Source organism: Electrophorus electricus, chromosome 16 (assembly GCF_041902795.1).
Source record: "Electrophorus electricus isolate QZ-2024a chromosome 16, ASM4190279v1, whole genome shotgun sequence".
Lineage (NCBI taxonomy): Eukaryota > Metazoa > Chordata > Actinopteri > Gymnotiformes > Gymnotidae > Electrophorus > Electrophorus electricus.
In genome coordinates, this window is record NC_137512.1 from 23,293,104 (window position 1) to 23,320,187 (window position 27,084).

At 45.5% G+C, this 27,084-nt stretch overlaps 1 protein-coding gene across 2 annotated transcripts; it reads right to left on the reverse strand.

Moving 5' to 3' along the window:
- Positions 1–543: 543 nt before the first annotated feature.
- On the reverse strand, positions 544–27,084 carry syt9b (synaptotagmin IXb). Of its 2 annotated transcripts, none has more exons than XM_027018226.3 (7): positions 26,553–27,084; positions 18,232–18,598; positions 16,994–17,540; positions 5,388–5,508; positions 4,376–4,547; positions 2,756–2,885; positions 544–1,041 (listed from the first exon to the last, which is right to left on the reverse strand). In XM_027018226.3, the coding sequence occupies exons 1-7, from the start codon at positions 26,698–26,700 to the stop codon at positions 970–972; spliced, it is 1,557 nt and encodes a 518-aa protein (XP_026874027.1). In that variant the 5' UTR covers positions 26,701–27,084; the 3' UTR covers positions 544–969. The 2 variants fall into 2 exon arrangements, with proteins under 2 accessions (XP_026874027.1, XP_081555326.1); XM_081699200.1 differs by having other exon boundaries at positions 18,232–18,515; positions 26,553–26,651.

The following is a 27,084-nucleotide window of genomic DNA, read 5'->3' on the forward strand; positions in this document are numbered from 1 at the left end:
GACGGCAGCGGTTTGCATCGCGCAGGCAATCAGCCAGCGCTGCCTGCTGTCTGTAATTGTGAGCTCCACCTGTCTGCTGCCGTCAACAGCCGCCTCCTGCTGACTCCGCACTGCCGCAGCGTGCGGCTGATGTTATTTTAACGACATCGCGGGTTATAACCCACGCAGCACCACGTGTCAGGAGACCTTTGTGCGACTTGACTTTGATTAAAGGCCTATCCGTCACCGTCGGTAACAGATTGCGTTTGTTCTTTTCCCCAGGGTCCCGGTGTCATCCCTGTGCCCTCCACTGATTTGAAGATGAGCGCAGGCGTTGGGTGTGTGCGGCTGGCGTCTGACATCATGTGCTTTCTCTGAACCGCGAGGGTGAAGGCGTGGGCTGGTCTCAGCACTGAGGGTTAATGACTGAACAACTCTGATCTATTCAGCGTCTTGTAGAGTTCTGTCTGGCCTCATAGAGGCTCGTCTGTGCTGGGTGGAGTAGGACTGCAGAGTTTGTTTTGACATTAAGCAATCACGGACAACAACTCTGATGTTATACTTCTCATGTATTGTCATACAGAATGATAGTCGTTTTACACTGCAAGAACAAAATTTCACACACACACACACACACACACACACACACACAAAAACCATGCACGGCACTCCAAACATCGATGAATTTTTACAGTGGGGTTATACACGTACATAAAACATGATACTGTCAAAAATACGTACCTGTCAGATGAAGTTTAAAGAAAGACACAATCGTGTTCAGGGTTTCCCTTTGTTTCTTTGTGTTTTTTTCTCCATAAACATAAACATATTCACACATAGTCGTTTTGACATGCAGTACAATAGACACTCTCTTCCATGTGCAAGTCCTGTACATGCGTGCCATTTAACTGTGTGTGTGAACACATTTTAAGTGAAACGATTTGCTACGTCTCCCTCCCAGCGTGGCGATGTGGAGCTCAGACACAGTCGTCAGGGTGACGGAGGATTCTTGAGAGAGGAACAAGAGCCTTGACTCCCACCAGTGTTTCCTTGACCGCTCCACTGGAACAGAGAGGTGGGGGGGGGAAGGGCATGGGTGAGTCTAGAGCCCACGGGTGAGTCTAGAGCCCACGGGTGAGTCTAGAGCCCACGGGTGAGTCTAGAGCCCACAGACCCCATGGGTGAGTCTGGACCCCACGGGTGAGTCTGGACCCCACGGGTGAGTCTGGACCCCACAGACCCCATGGGTGAGTCTAGAGCCCACGGGTGAGTCTGGACCCCACGGGTGAGTCTGGACCCCACAGACCCCATGGGTGAGTCTAGAGCCCACAGGTGAGTTTGGACCCCATGGGTGAGTCTAGAGCCCACGGCTGTACAGCCAGGATAGTCACATCCACAGACACCTCCAGATGCAAACAGGACAGCTTGGAAGATCCAGTAAAGTTCCACTACATGCAAGGCAGAGGGGAGAAGGGTTGAGATACAATTACAAACTCAGCGCTTTGTCTCAATTTTTGGAAATCCCACTCTCACGGCAGGATGTTACCAGCAGGTGTTATGTCACCCTGATCCTAAATCATTTGTCACTCAGGAGCCACGCCCATAATGACCCCACCTCTCCATCCTCTACTTCTCTCTCTTAAGGAAGCAAATAGCATCTGATTGAATTTTTCTTTCCTGCCTTCACACCAGTTCCTCCTGCCTGAGGTGAGCTTTTTCAGAACTCTTTAGATGAGTGAAGCTCAGTGCATGACTTCTGCCATCCTGCTTATTTTTTTTGCTTAGTTCCCCTTGCACAAGCATAAATGACTCTAAAACCCTTTTCGTTTCGAGGGTCCTGGCAGGACAGGCAAGGGATTTGAAGTGGCCTTACCCTGACAGCTCTCTGCAGCTAAGACAAAGCAGACACATGTGAAAAGCCCTGAAGAGGAAACATGGTATTACGAAGCTCCTGTTCCTGAAAGGTATCCTCGCAGGTGGACGTAAATGCAAGCCTGCTGTAAAACCCCACCCGAGTCTGCCGCCTTTCCTGTGGCCAGGAGCATTCGTCGAGTTCCTACATTATCTCTATTGTCTTTCCCACGGTTTTAGTTATTGCTTTGCTTATAACGTTTTCTTAGCTGAGCTGCAAAGCAGATTTCTTTACTGAGGGTGTTAATGTTTTCTATGACTGTGATAGTGATTGAGGCACGATAACAGGATGTTGTTACACTAATAGATTTAATAAGAAACCGCGCACTTCCAGACCCTGCAGGGACTGCATGTTGCCTTCCTGCTGTCAGAACAAAATCACAATTTCCTGTTTCCCCATAAAATCCGTTGCCCAAGTTCGGAGCAAGAGCATCCACCCCTGGTTCTGGAGAAGTTGGTCTCAACTCTAACCCAACATCTCCTGCTGTAATATGTAGTGCTCCTATATTCGATTGGCCTGTTTTCAAACCTAACCAAACACACGCCGCAATCTTTGATCTATTCTAGCCTAGCACAGTGTAGCAGAATATGCAAATGTATGTGGAGTCTTTGTGCAGCCTGCAGTCAGGTGGGATTGAGTAGGGTTGGAATTAGATTGAAGATGGCAAACTCCAGCCCTGAAGGCTGTTTTTTGGGGTTTTGTGTTTTTTCTTTCTGATTAGATATCGTGAGTATTTTGCAATGTTGAGTGGGTGTGTGAGAGCAGTAAACCAAACTGCGCTGTACAACTGACCTCCGTGCCTGCAGACCTAGCTAAAGCTGGCTTAAGGCTGAGAGAAAAAGGAGACCTGTTCTCCTACGTTACCTCTATGAGCGGGTGCCAGCGGGCTATGGGCTTGCGGGGGTACGTCAGCATCTCGCTCCAGTGGTCTCGACCCAGGTGCTCCGCCGCATTCCCCACTCGACACACGCCGATGATCTCATTATGACCTACACTGTGGACGAGAGAAGGGACTCGTCTCAGAGATAAACAGATGAAAGAAGTCCAGAGAACAAGGTTTGATTTCTCTGCTCGTGTTATTGTCATAAATACTGTAGTTACAACCTGGTATATATTGACGTAATTTAAAAAAAAAAAAAAAAACTGCTCCAAGGTTGGAACCCCTAGTAGCGCAGAGTTCCTCCACATGGAATATTGAAGTCTGTCACTAGGAACCAAGTGGGACTCCGAGCAACGCTAGTGTTATTTGAGGGGGGTCGTTTATAAGATGACATCTGACTGTTCTTTGATATGATGGGAAGACTGACACAGGTCCTCTCTTCTTCTCAACAGAATCATACGACCCAGTAACTGGCAGCCGTTGGGTCACGTAGACAGAACTGAAGCAGAGAGAAATCTACCCACAGTTCCTGGCCCTTTGGCAAGGCTACGGGCCAGGCAGGGGCAGAAAAGGCTGCCTAGCAACATGGAAGGTGAACCAGGCTATAACTCAAACCAGGAGACTGGCTGTGCTTTTAGGGTGACTAACAGTCCTTTTAAAGATGGCATTTCTAAGCACTTCCTGTTTCTCATGAGCTGTTTTTTTCATCTTTTCTTTCAGAAATGGTCTTTACTGTCCCGAGTTGCATCGTTATTGAGCTGATCTGGTCTGAAATGCAGTCTGCTACTTGTATCAGCTTTTGACTGAGATCGTAATGTGTGCGTGTATCGCTGTGCCAGTGTGAAAGCTGGAAAGCTCAGAGCATGAGAGGCCAGCGATGTTTGGCAGATTATACCATCTCATGAAATATTCACTCTTAACACCACTCAGAAGCAAAAACCTCCTCTACTGCCTTCTTTCTGTTTCTCTGTCTCTCTCCCTCGCTGTCTCTTTGTTGGTCTCTCTCTCTCTCTCTCTCTCTCTCTCTCTCCACTCTGTTCTTGATCTGTCTTCCCTGACCTATTATCTGTTCATCTTTGTGAAAGTGGCAAACGCTCCCTGAAGCATTTTTACACGTGATATCAATCTGTTCTTGTATGAAAACCAGTGTTATTGTATTTCTCTTCCTTTGGAGGAGATGAAGGACAATAAAACCACCACAAAACCTCCACTGCTTCTAAAACCTCCACTGCTTCTCAATGCTGTCCATTTTTTTTCCATTTTAGATGTGACAGCTTCTGTTAAAACATCCAATTACAGCTGATGTGTGTTATACGTGACACCAGACACCACTGAGCATGGAAAGGTCAAGGAGAAGTCAAAACGCACAGGTTTAGTTCATTACAAAAACCATTCCTTTCTGTTGAGGAAGAGTGGAATATACATCAACACCTCATAAATTTCCCTGTAATCAGTAATTTACCCAAGTCTCAATAACACCACCTCAGTTCAGCCTTTGTCCTGAAGTACTTACTCCAAAACGCAATCATCGGTTTCCAAGAAGAAGAAATGGGGGAGGGGGAGGGATTTGGAGTAGCCGAATGGCTCAGAGAAGCTTCCCTCACCGATCATAGTCCATCACGGCGATTAACAGACTAATCTGGTCTATGTTCTCCGGTGGGACGTCGAAGACGATGGCTTCATTGTAGCTGGGGTTCAGCGTGTTGCGCTTGGTGGACGTTTTCCTCTTCTTCAGTCTCCGTCCATCACACATGAGGGAAACCTTCACGTACGGATCTGAAATAAACCACAAACGTCACACTCAACACAGAACAGGGAGAGAAGCTAGAAAACTACCCTTCAGCCAAGGCAGTATTCAGCTCTTACTGCAAGAAAACTCAAGCGTCTCTCAATTTGAGACTTTTCTGCTTTCAAAAGAACTGACAGGAATGTGTGCTGAATGTGCATATTTGTGTGTGTTATAAACACAACACACAATAAAGGGTTTTATATAATGATGTGCATAACATTACACTTTGTGATATACTGGTTAAAACAGGACTGCTGATCTCAGTAGCTCTTGCTGACAGCCTTCACAGTGCAACTATGAAAAGCTGCTTATATTTTCCAAATTAGAACATGTTCAAATGAAGATGTGGAGAATGTGTCATTGTGTAGACTGAGACCATGAGATGAGCTGTGGAAGAATCTTTAAAATAGACATTACCACTGGCTTTCATTAAGTGCCCATTTGTGATCTGCAATTGTGTGAGGATTCTTTAGACAACAAATTAATACATTCATTTGAATTAATTAATGAATTGGAACCATAACTAAGGTTCTGAAGTAAATATATAATATAAATATGAAACCTTCACATGTGGAATAAAGGATGGTGAAAAGTAAATATATGTAGATAAAGTACAAATAGTTAAATTGTAAACAAATAAAGTAAAATAAAGTACTTTGTTACTTTACAACACTGCATCAAGAACAGTGTAGCACACGTGTATGGAAAATTACAAGTAAGGTAAACTGGCTTTTAAACTAGAGTGGCACACACAATCCCATGTCTCCCTGAAGCCCTGACCAGCCTGCAGGTAAGCTCATGACTGGGCTAATGAAGGCTCAGAGTACCAGAGGCTCCTGTGATGTCCATGGCTTTTAAGTTCCTGGCTTTGATGATTGTGATGGTCAGGCGGCCAGCGGTCGGAAGGTAGCAGAGAGAGAACATCAGCTCGCCCAAGTCCACGTTATCCTGTAGCAAAATCACGATACACACATGGACATCGGCTCAAAGCCAAGATCCCGGAACCTTTAAAAAGGAAGCACTATTAACAACGTCTAACCATTACTCAGGAAAAAAGTCACATAATAGCAGTCTAACATCACTAATGTATTTAATTAATGATTTTGGCAGAAAAGATAATACAACGTGAAAAAATTCATGACTAGGTGTAGCCGAGTAATGAGCAACCAACAGAATCAACAGTCATGATATGCACGCTGCTAATTGGGTGTAATTGACTCATTTAATGAAAGGGGTGTGTTCAAATTAATAGCAGTGTGGGGTTCAATTAGTGAGGTCATTCATTCCATGAAGAAACAGGTGTCAATTATGGCCTTTATTTAAAGAAGGAGGGCAGCAAATTTGGACCTGCTGGTGCCCCTGCTCAGTGAGTAAAATGGGTCGTTCCAGACATTGTACCGAAGGAGAAAGAACTTTGATCAAGAACTTGATTGGAGATGAGAAAACATATAAAGAAGTGCAGCACCATTTCACTGCGAGTTATACTGTGTATGACTATGTATGTGACGAATAAACCGAACTTGAACTTGAAAATAATTGGCTAACAAAAATGACAAACAAAACCCGAAACACATGGTAGGAAAAGAAATACTACCATCCGCGTAGATCATAGAATAATAAGAATGGCAAAAAAGCATTCAATGATCAGCTCCGGGGAAATCAAAGATCTTCAGTTACCTATGAGTACTGCAACCATCAGAAGATGCCTATGTGAAGCCAAACTATTTGCAAGAAACCCTTGTAAAGTACCATTGTTGAAAAAGGATGTGTTAAAAAGATTACAGTTTGCCAAAGAACACATTGACTGGCCTAAAGAGAAGTGGCACAACATTCTATGGACAGATGAGAGCAAGATTGTTCTTATTGGGTCTAAAGGCCACAGACAGTTTGAGAGATGACCCTTAAACACTGAATTCAAGCCACAGTACACTGTGAAGACTGTAAAACATGGAGGTGCAAGCATAATGGTTTGGGGATGTTTCTCATACTTTGGAGTTGGACCCATTTATTGCATACCAGGCCAAAATACTGGAAGAGGTCATGTTGCCTCATGCTGAAGAAGAAATGCCCTTGAAATGGGTGTTTCAGCAGGACAACGACCCCAAACACACCAGCAAGCGGGCAACATCCTGGTTCCAGACCAACAAGATTGATGTTATGAAGTGGCCAGCCCAATCCCCAGACCTCAATCCGATTGAGAATTTGTAGAGTGACATAAAAAATGCTGTTTTTGATGCAAAACCCAAGAATGCAGAAGAACTGTGGAATGTAGTCCAGTCATCTTGGGCTGGAATATCTGTTCGCAGGTGTCAGATGTTAGTTGACTCCATGCCACACAGATGTAAAGCAGTTATAAAGCAGTTTATTCAAATACACATGCACGTACACACACACGCAGGCACGCACACACGCACGCCAAAAAACAGTATCTCAGGACTGGATCTCGGTTTATTATCAGCTCAGCACTGGATAAGTAACAGCATTCTCTAGCACTTTTGTTGGAAAGTGTGAAATTCCAACCAGCTGGGATTCGTTGACAAGGGGTATGCACACAAGCCCCGGAACAGCGGACCTAGAGCAGGCCTGCTACAGCAGGCCCGCATGCAGGTAGCTGATGGGCAGCGGCACTGGGGGAACTGGGACTCAGCGGAAAGCACCAGTAGGTTGTGTGGGATCTGGCGGGCCTTTTGAGAGGCGTTCCCCACATCAGAAAATCCTGCTTCCCCCACTCTAGTTGTTCACTTCTCACTCTCAAGCGGAGACCTGCTCTCTAATTATCACCTCTCTTAAAATAGCATCATTTTCACAAGAACACACCATTTAAATGTTTTTTTTTTAATTGGGGAAAATTCTGAGAGAAAGTAATTGATTAATGACAGCCAAAGGAGGATCTTGGTGCTTGGCTTGGAATTCTGGGACAGCAGTTGGCTTGAGATGAAGAGCTTGTGAATGGGTTCCCATTTTCTCAAGGTGAATACAAACTAAGATTGTCCATTTAACCTAATGGCTACGGTTAACCCTCTAAGGCAGTGAAGAGACGAATCTTGTTCAGTGAACTAACGGAGTTTGTTAGCCTGTTAGATGGCACTTGTCACAGACCTGCTCCTGTGTGATGGATGCTAAATTACCTGCATTCTGACTTTGAACATGGGTGAGTAACTACTCACGTACTGCTGTCTTATGTTTTCTAATAAAGAGATAGAGAGATTTTTGCAGGCCCCAACACTCTGATTGATCTAAGAAGGAAGTGCTCTTACCACCCATGTATTACAAGCACCTAGTTTGCTGCTGCCCTCATTAGCCGCTATATTATGTATCAGGTGCATCTACTTTATCAGTTACACTCTACCCTGTTGATCACTGGTCAGTTTCTGACCACAGGTCCTCTACTGACCAGACAAAACTGGGCAAACAGTGACACTGACACGATAGAGGCATGGTAGTGGCCGCTATGGTAGTGGGCGTCATGGTAGTGGGCGCCATGGTAGTGGCCGCTATGGTAGTGGGCGTCATGGTAGTGGGCCTCATGGTAGTGGGCCTCATGGTACTGGGCCTCATGGTACTGGGTGCCATGGTAGTGGGCCTCATGGTAGTGGGTGCCATGGTAGTGGGTGCCATGGTACTGGGCCTCATGGTAGTGGGCCTCATGGTAGTGTGTGCCATGGTACTGGGCCTCATGGTAGTGGGCCTCATGGTAGTGGGTGCCATGGTAGTGGGCCTCATGGTAGTGGGCGCCATGGTAGTGGCCGCCATGGTAGTGGGCGTCATGGTAGTGGGCGCCATGGTAGTGGGTGCCATGGTAGTGGGCCTCATGGTAGTGGGCCTCATGGTAGTGGGCCTCATGGTACTGGGTGCCATGGTAGTGGGCCTCATGGTAGTGGGCCTCATGGTAGTGGGCCTCATGGTAGTGGGTGCCATGGTACTGGGCCTCATGGTAGTGGGCCTCATGGTAGTGTGTGCCATGGTACTGGGCCTCATGGTAGTGGGCCTCATGGTAGTGGGTGCCATGGTAGTGGGCCTCATGGTAGTGGGTGCCATGGTACTGGGCCTCATGGTAGTGGGCCTCATGGTAGTGGGTGCCATGGTAGTGGGCCTCATGGTAGTGGGTGCCATGGTACTGGGCCTCATGGTAGTGGGCCTCATGGTAGTGGGTGCCATGGTACTGGGCCTCATGGTAGTGGGTGCCATGGTACTGGGCCTCATGGTAGTGGGCCTCATGGTACTGGGCCTCATGGTAGTGGGTGCCATGGTACTGGGCCTCATGGTAGTGGGAGCCATGGTACTGGGCTTCATGGTAGTGGGTGCCATGGTACTGGGCCTCATGGTAGTGGGTGCCATGGTACTGGGCCTCATGGTACTGGGCCTCATGGTACTGGGTGCCATGGTACTGGGTGCCATGGTACTGGGTGCCATGGTACTGGGCCTCACGGTACTGGGCCTCACGGTACTGGGCCTCATGGTAGTGGGTGCCATGGTACTGGGCCTCATGGTAGTGGGCCTCATGGTAGTGGGTGCCATGGTACTGGGCCTCATGGTAGTGGGTGCCATGGTACTGGGCCTCATGGTAGTGGGTGCCATGGTACTGGGCCTCACGGTACTGGGCCTCATGGTAGTGGGTGTCATGGTACTGGGCCTCATGGTACTGGGCCTCATGGTAGTGGGTGCCATGGTACTGGGCCTCATGGTAGTGGGTGCCATGGTACTGGGCCTCATGGTAGTGGGTGCCATGGTACTGGGCCTCATGGTACTGGGCCTCATGGTAGTGGGTGCCATGGTACTGGGCCTCATGGTAGTGGGCGCCATGGTACTGGGTGTCATGGTAATTAGTGTCAGGCACTGCAGTGGCACTGCAGGGTTTTTTATGTGTTAATATCACTATTCAGTTTCGCATTTAGATTCAGATTCAGATCCACTCTTCAGCTGTGTCCAGATTGGTCTCCCACCTAAAAATATCCTGCCACAAAGGTCCTGTGGTCAGAAACTTTGCACTTATGCAGAGCTGGTGGAGGACTAACACAGAGTGGTCATGGCAACAAAGTGGGCTGTAGTTCCTACCTGTACCTGGGTGGAGATGGGAAAACTTTACTCATTTCTATATTAAATTGACCAGCTATTAGATTTCGCTAAACGTCACTGCGCTTTAGCTCCTCCAGACGCATGCTTTCCCTGTTCTGCTTCCCATCTGCACATTGATGGAATCAGACAACAAGACAGAGGAAATGGAGAAATAAGTCATTGAATCGTACATAAGCCATAAATCACTGTGTGCAAAGCCTAAATGGTTCTCTAATGCGTACAGCTGCCAGGCCTTCCCCAACCACACAGCTGCCTGGATATCCAGGCCTTCCCAATTATTCACCAATATATGTTAATGGAAAACACTCCATTGCACGACCAGGCTGGATGGTAATGGCACTAAGAGCATGTCAGAGGCCGTAGTAGGATTATCACTAAGAGCCTGATCACGCTGAGCCATCTTAATGCACTCAGATACAGGAACATAAGTGCCATGGTGGCTCCTTACCGAGATATTGAGGTAGAATTTCCTCTGCTGTGCTGTAATAAATCCATTTGGTAAACATGAAGGAACACTTTCCCAAACAAAACGCTAATGACACTATTAGTGACTGAAAGCGATTTCTGCTGAATACCAATTGTCCTTTTCACTTTGTTAACAGAGCAATAGAACTTTCATTACGGTTTACGAAATTGGATACAGTGCTCCTGTGATCAATGGGAGTGTAACACACGTAACTATGTACAAACACTGGGTTTTCAGGGCCTTTGACCCCCACACTACACATCCCGTAATCTCTGCCGCACGCATCCCCAGAGCTGGAAGGGCATGCTAGGATAAGTGTGCCCTCTTTTCTGCCCGGCTTCTAGTGCATCGGGCCCCACAGGTTCCTTTTACAGCAGGAGATTTCGTTTATCAGCCCTGGACTGAAAGGTCACTGGAGCCTGACTGCAGAGAGGGGTTCATTATCGGAGCAGGTCCCCCTTGCATGAGCCCGGCAGGTTTGGAACTGTGTTCATTACCACCCAGCAGGGAGTAGCTGGTGGTGAGGTCTGCTTGCTACACTACAGTACCTTTAGGTAGAACAGCTAGGTACTGTCACATACAGGTAAATACACTGGCTCGGTTAGATACGATAGGTCATTTAGATACATTCGATGGCTTAAATCCATTTCGAGCTTTGGTCCACTGTATTGTAGGACGTAGCTGCTTGTGAGCAGGCTGGGACAGCCCAGACTCCTGCGAGGCGAGGCGAGGCGAGGCGAGGCGAGGTCACGCTCCCTTTCACACACTGCCGCTCTCGACATAGATGCAAACTAGTAATGTGCTATTAGGATTTGGAGAGGCAATTCTGCTCTGCTGCTAGTACTATCAGTAGAAAACACTAATGTCCTACTATCCTAATTTTGCCCTGGGTTCTGTTTGTACCTGTCTTACTGCCAATGTATTTCTAATTTGTCACAATTAGGCTTACCTGATTTTTATCCATTTCAGGCGGACTGAAATACTACAAATTCTAACCTCATTAGGGGATGAGGCATGAGGACTGTCACCAGGCTAAAAGCCTGTGTGAGCTGGGGGACACCGAGATCTGATACATGCCGCTAGTGTTTCACTCTGGAAACGGAATTTGAGTGAATCTGATCGGTTGCTCGCTGAAGAAATAGTTTGACTGAGAGCTGCAAATTGACACTAATCACACCAAGAAAATGTTTGATGTAATTGAAAGATACCCCGTCTTGTTAAAAAAGGCTTGCAGCGAGAGGCAGAGTTGATTTCAGTAGAGTGGGGCAACATATCCTGTTGACACTGCCAACAAATAAATACTTCTGACCACATGGGTTCTGCAACTAAGACATCCCTCCAAAGGAATGCTTCGTGCTTGTTGTAATACACTGCACACACCTTGATGTTCCTTGTGAGTTGTAATTAGTCTGTAGGATACGACTACTATAAATAAGTGTCTTTTGTTTGCAGTGTCTTGTTGAAAACTTACGTTGAAAACGAAAACCCCCATTAGCAACAAGGGAGACAGAGTTTTTCAACAGATTATAATCTACAATTGGAGTATCCATTTTTATATCAGTACACATCCTGCCTTCTTGGTTATGATGACAAATAGTCGACCTGCTATAGCAGAAAACCAGACAATGCTTCAGAGTTGGGCTCAACCTTTCTGCTCTGCCTCTAGAATAAGTATCCATTTGAATAATTTACATGGATCGATTTGTTGTAGTGTGTTAACGATGGAGTGGGGAAGCAAAGTGACATTTCATCAGCAGTGCTGACGCCATGACAACGCTCGAGCCGGTGCGTCGGTTTTAACCCAGCGTGCGCCGTTCGAGTGCGCGAGCTCTGTGTGAGCGAGCGTTTGAGGAGTGGAGCGCGGGAACACACCCTTTCCTCTCAGGCAGCCTAATTCAATCACACCCCTCCATCTGTAGACTATAGAATAACAGTCCCCTCTATTCTCACAAGCACTTAAATCAAGTCAGCGGTGGAATTATGGTCACTCGCGCACTGTGGATGAGATTACGGCACAGTTGTGAAGAGGGTCAATATGGCTGAGAGAAACTGGAGGCAGTCTATCTTGTGTGATTATCCAGACTCACAAGTCCCTGCGGAGCGTTGTCAACCTTTCTACACTCGCCCGATGGCCTTTTAAAGAGACACTTCAAGAAAAATGCTTTACATAACCAGTAATGAAAGAAAGCTATCAGAGGCCACTTAGCATGAGGTTAATGTGCACGTGCTAACTGGGCCCCGTTCGCTTTCATTAATTGTAAGTCGCATTAGCACTTCTGAGCAAAAGCATTCATTTGAGGAGAGCAGGACTAGCCACATCACAGCAGAAAGCAGCAGAGTCGACACGAGAGAAGTCGAATGAAGAGAAACCAGGAAGTCCGAAGGAAAAACCGAAAGCGTGTCCGTATGCACAAGGCTGTGATTATACCAGTTACGTGATGTAATGAGCAGGCGACGCAAAGTCTGGGTGTGTTCTGCCCCTCCCAGTTCTAACCTTGCTCTTATGCCCCGCCCCAACCACGGTCATTTTCACAGTCATTTTAGACTTCCTCTAACTCCTGATTGGACCAAGTTACAGCCATCTGAGCAAACAATCAGGTGTCAGATGTGCACATGAACACACAGAACTCATCGAGTAAGGAAGGAAAGCAAACCAGGCTGGAACATTTCACCAGAGTGTCTCCTGCTCAGAGCACTGGAGTGTTGGGGCAAATCTGGCTGGTTATGGGCCTGAATGATTTACATAGCACCAAGAAGCAGCCCCCTAGGGGACTGGACCAGGGGAAGGGGAGGAGGTTAAGACCAGGACAGAGCACCACCCATCCCTGGACATACATACATACACACAGGTCACATTGATACAGAGTATCCAATCAACCTAGCCTCCATGTTTTTGGACTGTGGGAGGAAACCCACAGAGAGAGAGAGAACAGGGAAACTCTACCCAGATAGTGACTCAAACCCAAGACCCTAGCACTGCATGGCAAACATACTAACCACCAAGCCACCATGCTATCATCCAATAATATACAAGTGCTAAATAACAACATGACTTTTTATGTCTTTGTATAACTATTTCAATTATTTCCTCCAGAAATGTCATTTCTCAGGACTCAGAAAATGTCTCTCTGACGGCTCACTGGCAGCTCATTCCCTGGCACTCGATCATCCCGAGTGACCTTTATTCTTCCGGATTAGTGATTCTTCAGTGTCTCTCTGTCTGCCCCCCCCACCCTTCCACCCCAGGCTGCCCTTTGCATACATTAATTATTTTGTGTTTTATTTATAGGTGATCCAGAGATTACAAGACAATCAGATCTGATCAAACATCACTTACAACAAATGGTATATAGTGATATTAAATATCACAACACAGAGACATTAAAGCCAGTCTGGTATAGACTTTTGATTCAGAATGTCAGCGAGGAATTTTTTTAGTGTTTTGAGAAAATTCTAACTTAATTTCATGTATCTGGTTATATCTCCTTAAGACTCCTTAAGATTGAGTTAACTTTAACATCCGATTGTTTTTAATGTCTACTCATTAGTATCAGTATGTTTACTTAGAGGTTATAATTTCAAAGTCAGACACAAATCTCATTTGCAACAACTGAAAATTGTCCCAAAACGTATCTAAGCAAAACAACTGATCTGACTACTTATGTGAAAATACGATGGTAAATTGCATAAATTACCTAAAATCCACTTAAGTAAACAACAGTTTAAGTAAACAAAGTAATGCTTGAAGCTGAGTCAAAAGAACTTCTGCTACCAAAGATGTTTTTATGTTCTTCATAGGAAAACAGAAGTAAGTGTAGGATTTTTGGAGAAACGTCTAAATGCTCGTGTAATTGTGTCTTCACCAAGGAACTTCTCCAATATGCATTCCAGGGGTCTCACAGCCTGACCCAGAGGCACTCAGAATGGAACCACAAATCCAGCCCCACTCCATCTATGGTAGTTTACGAAATGGGCTGTAGAATGAGCTGTACCAGTGAGCGGTGTGCAAAGACTAAGTATAGGAACAACGAGTCAATAGCAACGATCGGCTTCTCCTCCTTTGACTTATTCTCTCTCAGAAGTGGCATCATGCATATTTTAAAATCAGCTCCTTCAAACAAAATTCATTTCCCTCTGCTGTCGACATAATGGAGTCTTTACTCATGGTTGTTTGTATAAAGATCTAAACCTTCATATTTTTTATGAATGCTATCATCCCCCCACCACACTCCCATTACATATGGGAAGTTAAAAATCAGGTATATAAATTTATGCATTTATGTACGTACAGCTCCAGCTACAGGAGGTCCCTTGCTAGCCTGTCTGTGGAGATATGGCCTACAAATGAAAGGCTTGGTGATCATGTGATGTGTGCTGTTGGCCTGAAGCAGGCCCTCCAGACCCGTGCTAAGATCCTGACAGCATCCAAAGGAAGCCCCTACACTTTTAATCACAGACTTAAAATCAAACCTCTCAGAACTATGGGACCAGAAAGAGCCATAACAAAATGCTTGCAGATGTTTTTAGATACGCTGACACTAACATTTGGCCAAGGAGCATGTACACGACGACGTAAACTGCGAAAAGATGCAAAAAAAGTTTCTAAAACAAAAATGGCTTGTAAAGAGACAAAAATAGTGTGGAATACAATATAATACTAAGAGTCACTGGTAGTTGAGGGCATCTAAGTAAGTGTGAATACAGTGTTCCTTTGGGACCATAGTAAGTCAGTAATTAATTTGCCCAATTGAGCCAAACTCTGGCCTAGTAGTGGTGTTCTAGTACTTAATACCATACATCTCAAGAGCTGCAGCTTCCTGTCAGGGCAAAGGCTGGCTTTCTAAAATACCCTCCTTCCCAGTTCACTCTTCTGTTTTGAGGGTAGGAACACAAACATATATATCATATGTGTGATTAACGATAGCATGCAGAGGCCTGTGTTGATCTGTGACCCACATGTGCTGTAGAGTGTTAGAAGCTTTCGGTAAGGTTCATCAGAACTCATAAGCAGAGGTTAGACAATAACAGCTGCCATGGGGAGTGGTGAAGCACCAGAAGCATCTGTCATAGTCCCACAATCCTTCAAACATCATGGACTGTAGTCTTGGTGGTCTCACCCAGGAGCAAAGCTCAAGCATGCTAGCATCAAACTAGCCCAATTATCATAATTTGGTACTTGACTTGTAATCGGAAGGTTTCTGGTTCAAGCCCCAACACCAAGTTGCCACTATTGGGCCCCTGAGCAAGACCCTTAACCCTCAATTACTCAAGTTGCACTCAGTCATAATTGTAAGTCGCTTTCAATAAAAACGTCAGCTAAATGCCATAAATGTAATGTAATAATTTCACAGCCAATTATCTCTTTTCAATTTTTATTGCTTAAAGACAATTCTTTTGAAAAGGCTGTCATGCCTTGTCCTGGGTGTAATATAACTTATGAATGATGACATAATCCATTTTAAAGATGTCTTGGACTCATAATGACCAATTAAACGTTCACATCCATTTCCTCTGCGTTACCCTTCTCCCACTGAAGTTCAGCTCTTAGAACAACCGCGTCTTTCTCTAACGTCTGCAGCTCAGTGGCGGCGCTAACTTGATGAAAGATAAGCAGAGGACTTTGGGCTAGCACTTGGAAGGTTGTGGGATTGAATCCCAGCTTTGCTATGCAGCCACTGTTGGCCTCTTAATCTCCAAGATCCAGGGGTGCTCTACAATAGCTGCCCTTAGTTTCTCTAATAAAAAATAGAGATATGGGTGAAGAATAGTGGCTGATATTTAACTTAATTAAGTTTAAGTTTAATTAAGATTTAGTGCATAAATACTGCTGCATACCCTTCCTCCTTGAAGTAAAACCTGGATGAGGTCACTGAGAGACCATTGCTTTAGAGAGCCAAAGAGCTGCAAGCCACTGACAGTCTAGACCAAAATCAGCAGCAGTTATCGATTTGTATGTAACAACTACATTCAGATGCCTGCAGGCTTTGATGCTGGGGCAAAGGTCCATCCCCAAAGAAGTATGTTAAGGTCAAAGGAGAAAAGCAAGGGGATATGTGGCATCCTTTTAAAGCCTTGGTCCAATTACACATCCATTTTGCGCTTAGCTGTTAAAAGTTTTGTTTGTGATTCTTCCCTGAGTTTGTTCAATTGAACCTGCCACTCATATCAGTATCCAAATTCCTTTTATAGATTCCCGATATGGCTGTAAGGCCGAGTTCAGGACAGCTCTAGATTGTCACATATAGGAGCTCTGTACACACTCAGTCAAAGCCAGGACAAAACTGCAGCTTGCCACATCTAATATTTGGACTAGGCCCAAGCAAACATTGCTCCAGGGGATGATCACTTCGTTTTTTTATAAACCAGTTCATTCAGTTATTTCATCACCCTAAATGTCCCTCTTCAGAAGCTCCTAAAAACATTTTTATTTCCATGTTATATTACTTAAATTAGACAAAAAAGTGTTTTACATAACCTTAGAGTTTATAGTCTTAGAGTAAGGGCCTATTCTGCATTTGGTCAATAAATAATTAATGAAAGGTGATGAATATTGAATAGTGGTTGAGATTAGTGGTTGGATTTAGTGTATGGGTTTTGCTGTATAGTTTTACTGCTGGAGATAAAATCAGTACGAAGTCCACCATGCGGCTTTAGAGGGCAACACATCTGCGAGCTTCTGACAAGCCAAAATCAGCAGCAGCCATCATTGAGGAGGATCTGAGGATCTGACAATCTGAGGATGATTTGAGGATCAGAGGAGGAGCCGCGTGTCTGGCACATGCAGCTCTCACCCATCCATACACTGTTAAACATTAATAACATTCAAGTGTTTGGCAAATGTACAAAGGGGCGTGGCCTATATCTGTACCCTAGCCGGAAGTGAAGGCTTACCGCAGTGACGTAGACGATGTCTCTGCAGAGTTTAGTTTCCCCAGGAAAGTCTGGCAAGTCCAGGAAGTTGTCTACCACCACCTGGCCAATGAGATCATGGCGTGAGAAGCGGTCGAAATCGTAGACGCTGAAGTGTAGCTTGCGCGCAGGCAGCTCCGCATACGCCACGGGGAAGAGGAAGACCTCGTCGAACACGGGGTTGAGAGTCTTGCGGTGCACTTTGGTCTGGTGCTTGGTCTTGCGCTCAGGTAGAAGGTAAATCTTCACGTAGGGGTCTGAGGTTCCTGAGAAGTCCTTGGCGGGCAGGTCCTCAGCCTTGTGGATCTTCACAATCAGCTGCTCCAGGTCGCAGTCGTACTTGAGGATGAAGTGGAGGCGGCCACAGCTGTGTGCCCGACGTCCGTCCTCGCCGTCCACCGAGCGCTGCTTGTAGAGCTCCGGCTTGATCCGACCCAGACCTGGCCCCGACAGGGACTCCTGCCTCTGGAACTGGGCGGGGTTAAAGTCGGGGTTGGAGAGGTTCATTTGCCTCCGGATTGAGTTATGCCTATAGTGGGAAGACCAAGAGGTATTCCTAACAGAGATATTCCAAACAGAGGTATTGCTAACAGAGGTATTCCTAACAGAGGTATTCCAAACAGGTATTCCAAACAGAGGCATTGCTAACAGAGGCATTGCTAACAGAGTCATTGCTAACAGAGTCATTGCTAACAGAGGCATTGCTAACAGAGGCATTGCTAACAGAGGCATTGCTAACAGAGGCATTGCTAATAGCTACCCATCAATCTTGGGCTAAAACTGTGACCGAGCCTTAATCACCATGGCAGCGGTGCAACATCTGCTATGCTGCCAGTATGGGCAGTATGGGTCTTGTGTTTACAGGCTGAGGAACATCAGCTGAAGTCCCAAAACTCTGCAATAGGGATGATTAAACATTTTAAACAAAAGGTTGCCTTCCCAAACACTTAGTCTTACAGGGTAATGAAATCAACCACCTGTGCTATAGTTTTTCGGATTCTTTCTTTAAGTTCTTTTTTTGTTTAGGACACAGGTGCCTAAATTCTGTCCTGGAAGGCAGTAGTTTGGCGATTTCTCTCCCAAACATATCTGATTCAGCTTCTCAGTTAACCACCACCTGGGTGTGCTGAAGGCACCAGCCTGCTGGCGTCCGACCCTCCGGGACCACAGCCAAGTCCCGCTGGTCTCGGAGTTCAGTGTGTGTCACGGCTGGGACCTACCGGACGGACGAGGTTGGGTCTGTGATCTGCCTCTGCACACGGGCCACGTGCTGGGGGTTGTGCTCCCTGCCCGCACTCTGCACCTCCAGCTGGATGTCGGGCGACGTGTGGCTGATCTTCATGGCCGAGTCGGGCACCAGCGTGGGCACGGATGAGTCCTTGGCAAAGTCGGCACTGTACTCGTGCTCCAGGGTCTCGTCGTCGGTCAGGACGGTCCGCTGCTCGCCCTGGGGTTCCCGCAGGCAGGCCGGCAGGAAGCGGTCCCGCCATGGCACCCAGAACAGCTTCCAGGACACAAAGAGTGAAACTCCAAACAGGGCCAGGCCACATGAGGTCACCAACAGTGACAGCAGGCTCACAGACACGTCTAACACACACACACACACACACACACACACACACACACACACACACACACACACACACACACACACACACACAGGAGCTAGTTATTTAATGTTACATAATGTACAAACACAAGAAACATCACAGCTGCAAGGTGCCAGAGGAGTGCCATCATGCCCTTGTGAAGTGGAGAATATCACAGCATTAAAAAAAAACCCTATTCATCATACAAGAAAACAATCCTTTATATAAAGCATGTGTCATATATTTATATTGCAGCTCAGATATCATTATGGCACACGGGGGGGGGGGTGTGAAGAAACAGTGCACAACTTTACTGTTCACTGATCTTGCATTACTCTGATGGGTTACACACGTGACACTGCAGATTGCTTGTCTTACAATAGTAAATCTCCACCTTTAGCTAAGGCCACTTTATAAGCACAACCCGCCTTGTGTACACTGATTCTAGATCAGTGATACCTGAAAAGTGACTCACTAAGAGGCTATACAGAAATGTGTCAAAAGTGTGAAAATTAATTTTTAAAACATATATCTTACCAGCCATACTAACATATCTACAGGCTAAAGAAGGTAAAATAAACACACTATAGCTATAAATTTATATTTCTATACTGTATAGACTAGAAAATAACATTTGATTTCTTTACATTTGTGTTATATCCACAGATGGTTTGTCCCATGCAGCCTCATAGAAGGTCTCTGATAAAAGCAGCAGTCAGCATGGTAGAACTGCACGTGTTGTTTAACAGGACACAGAAGGATGTCTCATTACAGAAGGACATGGCTCAGATCTGAGAGTGTGCAGTGCCAACCACAAGGGCTGAATGAACAGCAAGTGATATAATGCCTGGAACTCTCTCTCTCTCTCACTCACACACACACACACACACACACACACACACTCCGACTCTCCAGCTCCCTCTCGCTCTCCCTCTCTCTCTCTCTCTCTCTCACACACACACACACACACACACACACACACACACTCACTCACTCCGACTCTCCAGCTCTCTCTCCCTCTCTCTCTCACACACACACACACACACACTCCGACTCTCCAGCTCTCTCTCTCTCACACACACACACACACACACACACACACACACACACTCCGACTCTCCAGCTCCCCCTCTCTCTCCCTCTCTCACACACACACACACTCCGACTCTCCAGCTCCCCCTCTCTCTCACTCACTCACTCTCTTTCCATCCCTCCTTATTCTCTCCCAATCACTCTTTTCCCTTTGTTCCCCTCTTTCACTCCATCCCCCCCTCTCTCTTTCCCCACTCTTCTCTTCCTCCTGTCTTCATTCATGCCATCTGGCTGTCCTCGAGGGACGCCGTCTCCGAATTAGGCCACACAGACAGTGCAAGGCTTTTAGTGCGGGCTGAATGGGTCTTAGTCACACTGCCGCACACTCGTGCACGTTCAGTCTGGCCCCTTCTCATCCTCTTTTGCAGGTCAGGAGAAGACGCTGGATCTATAGCATCTCTGTTCACTCTGTTCCCATTAGGGTGAGAAAAGGCACAGAAAAGGACAGGGTGACTGAGTGCCGTATTCCTGCAAACGAGACGTTAAATGAGACATTCTTTTAGGATTGCTTATAAACACAGTCCAAAGTAGCAGGGAGAGATTTGAGAGACTGTAAGTGCGAGGGGAAAAGAAATCAAGGAAAATGGGTTTCAAAATTTGAGTTACTGAATTTTTGTAACAGACAGACATGGACAGAAAAACACAATCAAGTACGTCCTTTAAAAAAAAAAACCCCAAAAAACAAAACAAAAAACGTCACACCAGCAGGGTCATATGATGAACACTGTCTGTCCTGTGTGTCTCAGTCTGAACCAACTCCAGCGTCACTTACAGTCAAGTGTCTGTAAGCAAGCAGATCAACATGTCAGTTGGTTCTCTACGTTGGGAAGGCTGTTAGCTTGATGAACGCAGGCTTTTGGAGCCCAGCTAGCTCGGTGTCTCAGCGTCTCAGACGTGCGTCCTTGTGCCAGCAGTACCCGAGGCCTGATGCGGTCTGAAATTACAAATGTTGTGTCTGAAAGAGGTTTATTTGGGACTCTTTATGCCTTTATTGCCATAACAGGCCCTGAACGTGAGGTGCTAGATACCTCAGGTCTTCCTAGAACTATTGTGAAATCAGCCAGCAGCCTTCTATCTCTAGCATATCACAGGGCAAGACTGAAGGGGACTCGTGTATTCGTTAAAAGCCTCCCAATGCACTTGGTCATAGGACAGCCACAGTCAATCACGTGACTATCAAAGGACAGACTCAAATGTATTCTTTAAGAAACAGTGTCATTAAGGCATTTATTAGAATAGACGTGTGAAATTCACTTTGACTGATAAACACATACCGTGTCAACACGGCTTGCTCTTAGGACTTCTCACAGATGGACAGTCTGAGCAGTTGACTTTCTGCTGACAGACAAACTAAGCGTATCAAAGTAGCCAATCAGATACTGTGATGTTCAATGCTAAAGCAAAGGGTACCAAAGTAGCCAATCAGATACCGTGATATTCAACGCCAAGGCAAAGTACCTGTGCCGGCTTCAGCTGCCCCACAGGGGTCAGTTTTGTTGCTTATCCACTATAAGCACAGCTAAGATCCATGTGTGAAGACTGACATTTACTCAGGCGTCATGGGCAGAACGTTAGCTGACCTCTGTGTTTGTGGGATTCATCTCAGGGTCCATTTGTACAGCGCATATCAGTACAGGGATACTGAACTGGTGTCTGTACCACTACGGTGACTAAGAAGGTCAGGCGGAGGGTGGGCTGGTCCTAAATCAGTCCTCTTTTGATGGTTTACACCTGTAACCCTGTGCTTCCTTTTGTAATTCTCAACAATGTAATTGGCCTAATTGGACCCAATATAACAGGCACAGATGGAAGAACTGAGAGCTAATTCAATTCTGCATGTGCTGCTAATTGTATGCTCAGGCTGGAGAAGAGAAGTGGCATGTTAAATTGCCATAACTTAATCTCCATAACAAAGGTTTTGTTCCTTAGCAGTGGACATCCTGTGGCTTTGACCCTTTAAAATATTAATGTAAGCACTCTTAAACCTTAAAATAATTAAATTTTTTTTTACAGTTGGCTGTGTAAAGGTTGAATGTAAATGAACAGTGACATATGGATGAGTACTCCAAGATTACCTTCAGGGAGAGTAATCATAACCCATTTCTTATAGCTGAGAAATGCTAGCACCTCATGAGAATGTTACTGACACCGAGGCTAGCCAATGGGAATGTTACTAGCAAGTTCACCAAACAGGAGCTCAGGGAACTCAGGTAACATCAGTTACTGCACTGAAATCATGGGAAGACACTTCCAAGCGCATGAATAAAACATGCAATCAGAAAACATGCTTCAAGCAGTGCTGCGTCTGCAGGATGTGTGTTCAGTACAACACCATTTCCACACACAGATGTAGTAGTAGTCACAAATAGTACTGATGGCCATCAAAGTCTATTAGCAAGTGCCACTACTGCAGTGCAGCGCAGAGAGTGATATGAAGTGCATCCCTTTATTTCTCAGGTTTTTGAGGGTTAAATTCTTGCAAGTGTCTTGCAATCAGAAAAACTGAGGCAATCTGAGATACTCCCAACTTTAACTGGCCAGAGGGCAAATAAACCGATCTGTTAATATCAAGATCAGTAAGAAGGAGGAAAATAAATAAATAAACGCCAAACAGTGCTGTGCAGATTGTAACTGCAATTATGTAGTGTATACAAATTATATAATTTGTTTACTTTGTAATACTAACCTCATTATTGAGCAATGTATTTATGTTGCATTGTTACAAATTATTTCATGTTACGTTTATTATGTTATGTTATTTTGAAGGTGTGTGTGAACCTCACTGAGCTGTTCACACGTGAGTTTCTCTTCAGCACCTACCTGCAAGCATGACCTCCTAATACCCTTCAGTTAAAGTGTCACAAAAGACTTTCATTTGATTGGTACATATAAATAAACAAACAGTTGCAGATTAAAGACAATCCCCTTCATCATAGCATGCAGCCAACAAGGTATTTTATTTGTCTATTTTACTTTAGTAAAATTATTATTTTATATGCTGTGCGTGGTATTGTTTCGTGTTTTGCTAACATTGTCTATACTTGTCAACACTGTTTTGGTTTTCATGGTGGATTTGGAGAGGGAAAGGTTCTGAAGTCACTTCTGCTTGCCTGTGCTTCGAGAGAATTACACAAACGCTGTGCAAAAAAGCACCCCAAAATAAAAAAGAATCCAAAATATGAAATATAAAAACATTAGCATGTAACATTTACTCCACACAAGCCAAAGAAATGGACCAGTCCAAGCTAGAGCAGTTGATGGGCATGCACCCGTGTGTCCTGTGCAGGGGTCATAGGTCAAAAGCCAAAGGCATTCTGGGCAGTGTTGGTTCTCTGGCTGTATTGTACAAGAGCGGAGGGGGGCTGACGGACTGTTATGGGCTGTCTGGAATTCCTTTTAACACGGTAGACAGTAAAGTGCGTTCCGTTACTGCGTGACTTGGCAATAGAGATTCTGCAGGAAAAGAGTTGTTGAGCAAAACAAAGCCAACACGTTAATGCTGCCACTAACCACCGAGGTGACGCTAAGTGGTAACACTTGGGTTTGTTTGCTGTGAGCCACGTTTAGCACTCTGTGACTGATCCGTCCCTTTGCGCACTTTTACTGTGGCCGATTAGACGTGGCATCACTCGTGCTGAGAGGGCTTGGCCGTGTCCCAGGGGAGTGCCTTCCTAATCTAGTTAGACCGGAAAAAGCATGTAAACAGCATAAAAGGTAGCTTTGTTCAAGATTTCCGTCTCATTAACATACCTTTTGAGTTTTACTTCAAAGGGCTTTCTGTGTGTCTGTCTTTATCTTTACCCCCACCCCCACCCGCTGCTCCAAAAACAAGTGCACAGAGGCCGTATTCAGTGAAGGCAGAGAAAATGCAGCTGAGGCACCCACTCGGGTTTTAATCCAAAGCTTTGATGAACAACTTGGGATTCAAATGTATGGAACCTTTAACGCCACTTTAAATTCCGATGTGACAATAGGAACGTTGCTTCTCCCACGTGCTCCGGGTTTGATCTAAAGCACATCCGGTGAGATGCGATTACCGCAGGCTTACTCGGCCCAGGTGCAGCGGGTGGGAGGAGCCACCGCGAGGTGCGGGGAACAGACGAAAGCAGATGCGCGCGGCGCGAGTCGTCAGACAGCGTCGTTCTAGGAGCGCAGTGACACATTTTGAAGAAAAGGCAGGCCTGGCAAGGGTCGTACTCATCTTTCACATGCTAGCGCCCCCTTTAGGAAAGGATGTGCATGTGCAGATGAGCGCCAGCTCACACATGCTGAAATGTACGGAGTTGCATCATATAGTACATTTAAAAAAAAAAAGAGAAAAGGTTCACACAGTTCACTTCAGCAGCAGCTGGCTCTGACACCTCTGTCAACCACTGATCTAAATTTGAAGGTGAGACCTTTTACTGCGGTGGAAGAGGTACACTGTGCATTCGATCAGGCTGATTGATGGATAGACATCTCTGGGCAGGGCGGAGACGAGCAGAAGAGCGCTACAGAACTCTCATCTAATCCCCCTCACCACCAGCACAATGGGTGTTTGTCAACCAGAAAGTCCTTCTGAACGCTGATTGCCTTTTGCTCCGGTCGCGCCCAGGAGCAGAACACAGACTCCCGGCAGCCGGATCACCATATCGCATCTTAGCCCGGCGTTCCGAGATTGGCCACAGCCTTCAATCACACAGGGTTTACTTGACTTGGAAGCACTTGGCCAGCGTTATGTTATGAAGTTTTCACTTTGCTGGGCTCCCTCAGGTTCTGTCCCAACATGTGGTCTGTGGCGCAGCGCCACCAGGAGCTATGGAGGCACGGAGCACATCCCCCCCCCCCCCCAGGCTCAGCTGAGCTGCCTTCTCCTGCAACACCTCTTCAGGGAAAAGAATCACGACCACGGTTCCTTGAGCCTTCAGCAACCATGCCAGAGTACATGTTGTATATACAGCGGTCTCCAAGGACAACGGGCGTTTGAAGACCGTCGACTGTCTGGGAGGGAGAGCAGCAAAGCAACAGCACTGTGGCAGTTTCTATGGCGCTTTGTGTGTTCTTGACAGAAACAAAGGATGAAAGGAAGCAGATGCATGCTGAAGGCCCAGAGGGTGTGCAGGTAATCGTAGACGCCACTGGCAATGACAGTAATAATATCACAGAAGTAACGGAGAGGTCACATATGGCATGCAGCTGAGACGGTGCAGAGCTGCTGCACAAAACCACCTCACTCCGCCGTTCCTTCACCCCAGATGAGGTGTATCGCAAAACTTAGCAAAGTAGAGCATTCTGCTGGAACTTGAATACATCTGATTGGCATCGTACTTTTGGGTAAAATATATAGCTATTGCTTGGGATACCATAATTAGATCTTCCCTAATGAATTCTGAGCAAAATAGAATAACTGTTCAGTGACAGAATGGAGAAGTTGGCTCATTACACAAAATATAGAACATTCCTTGCCTGTCAGGTTTAGCAGACCAGTCATTGAAATGAAACTGCTTTTGCTCCACATAAATGTGCTAGTAAGTCTGACTTCAGACAGACAGTTCTTGCGGTCACTTGTGACTGGCTATGTGAGTCTAATGAGGGTTGATATAGACAGATCCTGCCCTTTGTAACGAGTAAACCACAATGACCTTTAAATGGCCCAGACCAGGAATGGCTTAAGATCTCCTGTAGGTCATGTGCCAACACAAGCAGCAGATCCTGGATATGTCATTTCTGATCTACTGCAATATGAGTAAAAACAACAAACAAAACAGCAACACAAATATAATCAAAACATTAGTCTGCGGATAAAGCTGTTCTTTCCTGAAAAAAACAAAACAAAATATACTTTTACATAGATAAAGGGATATAATCTTTACCGTCAGTGCCTATGTAGCTTAGATGCAGAAAAGAGTTTAAAAGTTGAATATTAAACACATATTATAGTCAAATTTCACTTTAAGATTTAAGGAAAATGATGTTAGTGCAAGACACACAAAGTACGGGTCTGATATATAAGGCATTTAGCACCAAATAGGTTAATATACATTGAACTGTGGTCTTAATGGCAAATGTTAATTGAAATGAGTTTTCTTTTACACTGGTGACGAATCTCCCTGACTACTGACCAATGAAGTCAAATGACATTTTGCTGCTAAATAAGATAAATAATAATAATAATAATAATAATAATAATAATAAATTACTAGATAAGAATAATACATTATTTGCTATAGTTGTTTACTATTCTTATTTACTATTATTAAATAATAATTTAAAACATTATTTGCTATTTGATTACATGACTGTAAAGATTTACTTGAATAATGAGAACTTCATGAGGTCAGAAACTTTACGTAAGTGAGTTTAATTGTGTCGTTAGGCTGTATGCATGTTAGAAGTGAACAGGAGTAATTTTAGCATTGCCCTCATAAGACCAGAAGCATGAATCTAATAGTCTGTGCGCTGATCCGATCTGTGAAAGCACTCGTCGGTACACGGGTGGGGCTCTTTCCGGGAACACATTTCATCTCCAGTCTCCGCTCTTACCGAGTTCCCTCTGAAATGCATTTGCCATTTGCAGTGAAATAATCCGTTCATGTGCATCGCCAAGGTCTTCCGCACGCGCCAAAGCACCCAGAGCGGTGAAAAGCGAATGCTACATCAACAAGTTTAGTTTCCCCAGTGTTTCATGCAAATCTTTAGAGATTTTGGGTTAGTTTGGGAATGGACATCGTGGTCGCGTGCATTTCATCCCGTCTTCTACTATTTTAGAATTATCCTGCTTTTAGTATCTTATACACTATAAGATACTCGATTAAGATTCCAACACAGATCTCGAATGAAATCCTCAAAAGTGGATTCTAAGGGAGGGGAAAAATCCTTACCTGAGTCCGAAAACCTCGGTCTGCCGAGATCTCGAAAATAGTAGATAAAATCCAAGCAGTTGTCATTCTGCACTTCTCCCTTGGAGCAGAGCTCGGACAGTAGTTCCAGCGCCTTTCGACAGATTTCATCCTCTCTTTCTGCAGGCATTTCCTAACAGCATCCTCCTGACTAAACGAATCTCCTCAGCGGCGCTCAGCAAGTCACCGCTGCTAGGCGCTTCACGCATTGAAAAGCGCACTTGACAGGCGCACGGTCCTACCACACTTCGCAGCAGCCCGCGTCAGACACGCACAGTCACATATACATTCCATACATTTAAATCACATCGCTTTTCACCGCTAATTCAAGAAGATTGGCAATTAGTATCAGCTAATTACTTAGTATCAGCTATATCCGAAAAGTCGCACTGGTTGAATTTGCCACGCAACAGCTCCGCGGGCTCGGTGCCCCGTCCACAGCGCGCCGGTGCTGAAGCGCGCGACAGCACGGGCCGAGCTCGTGAATGAACGAGGCAGGAGTGCGTTCGCACGT

What these genes read in the sequence shown, in the direction of transcription:
- syt9b (XM_027018226.3), bottom strand. Translation starts at nt 26,700, where the DNA reads ATGCCTGCAGAAAGAGAGGATGAAATCTGTCGAAAGGCGCTGGAACTA. An exon ending in GACCCAACCTCGTCCGTCCG is followed by an intron (nt 17,541 to 18,231) that starts GTAGGTCCCAGC and finishes TTCCCACTATAG; the next exon opens with GCATAACTCAATCCGGAGGC. An exon ending in GCCGTGATGGACTATGATCG is followed by an intron (nt 2,886 to 4,375) that starts GTGAGGGAAGCT and finishes TCTCGTCCACAG; the next exon opens with TGTAGGTCATAATGAGATCA.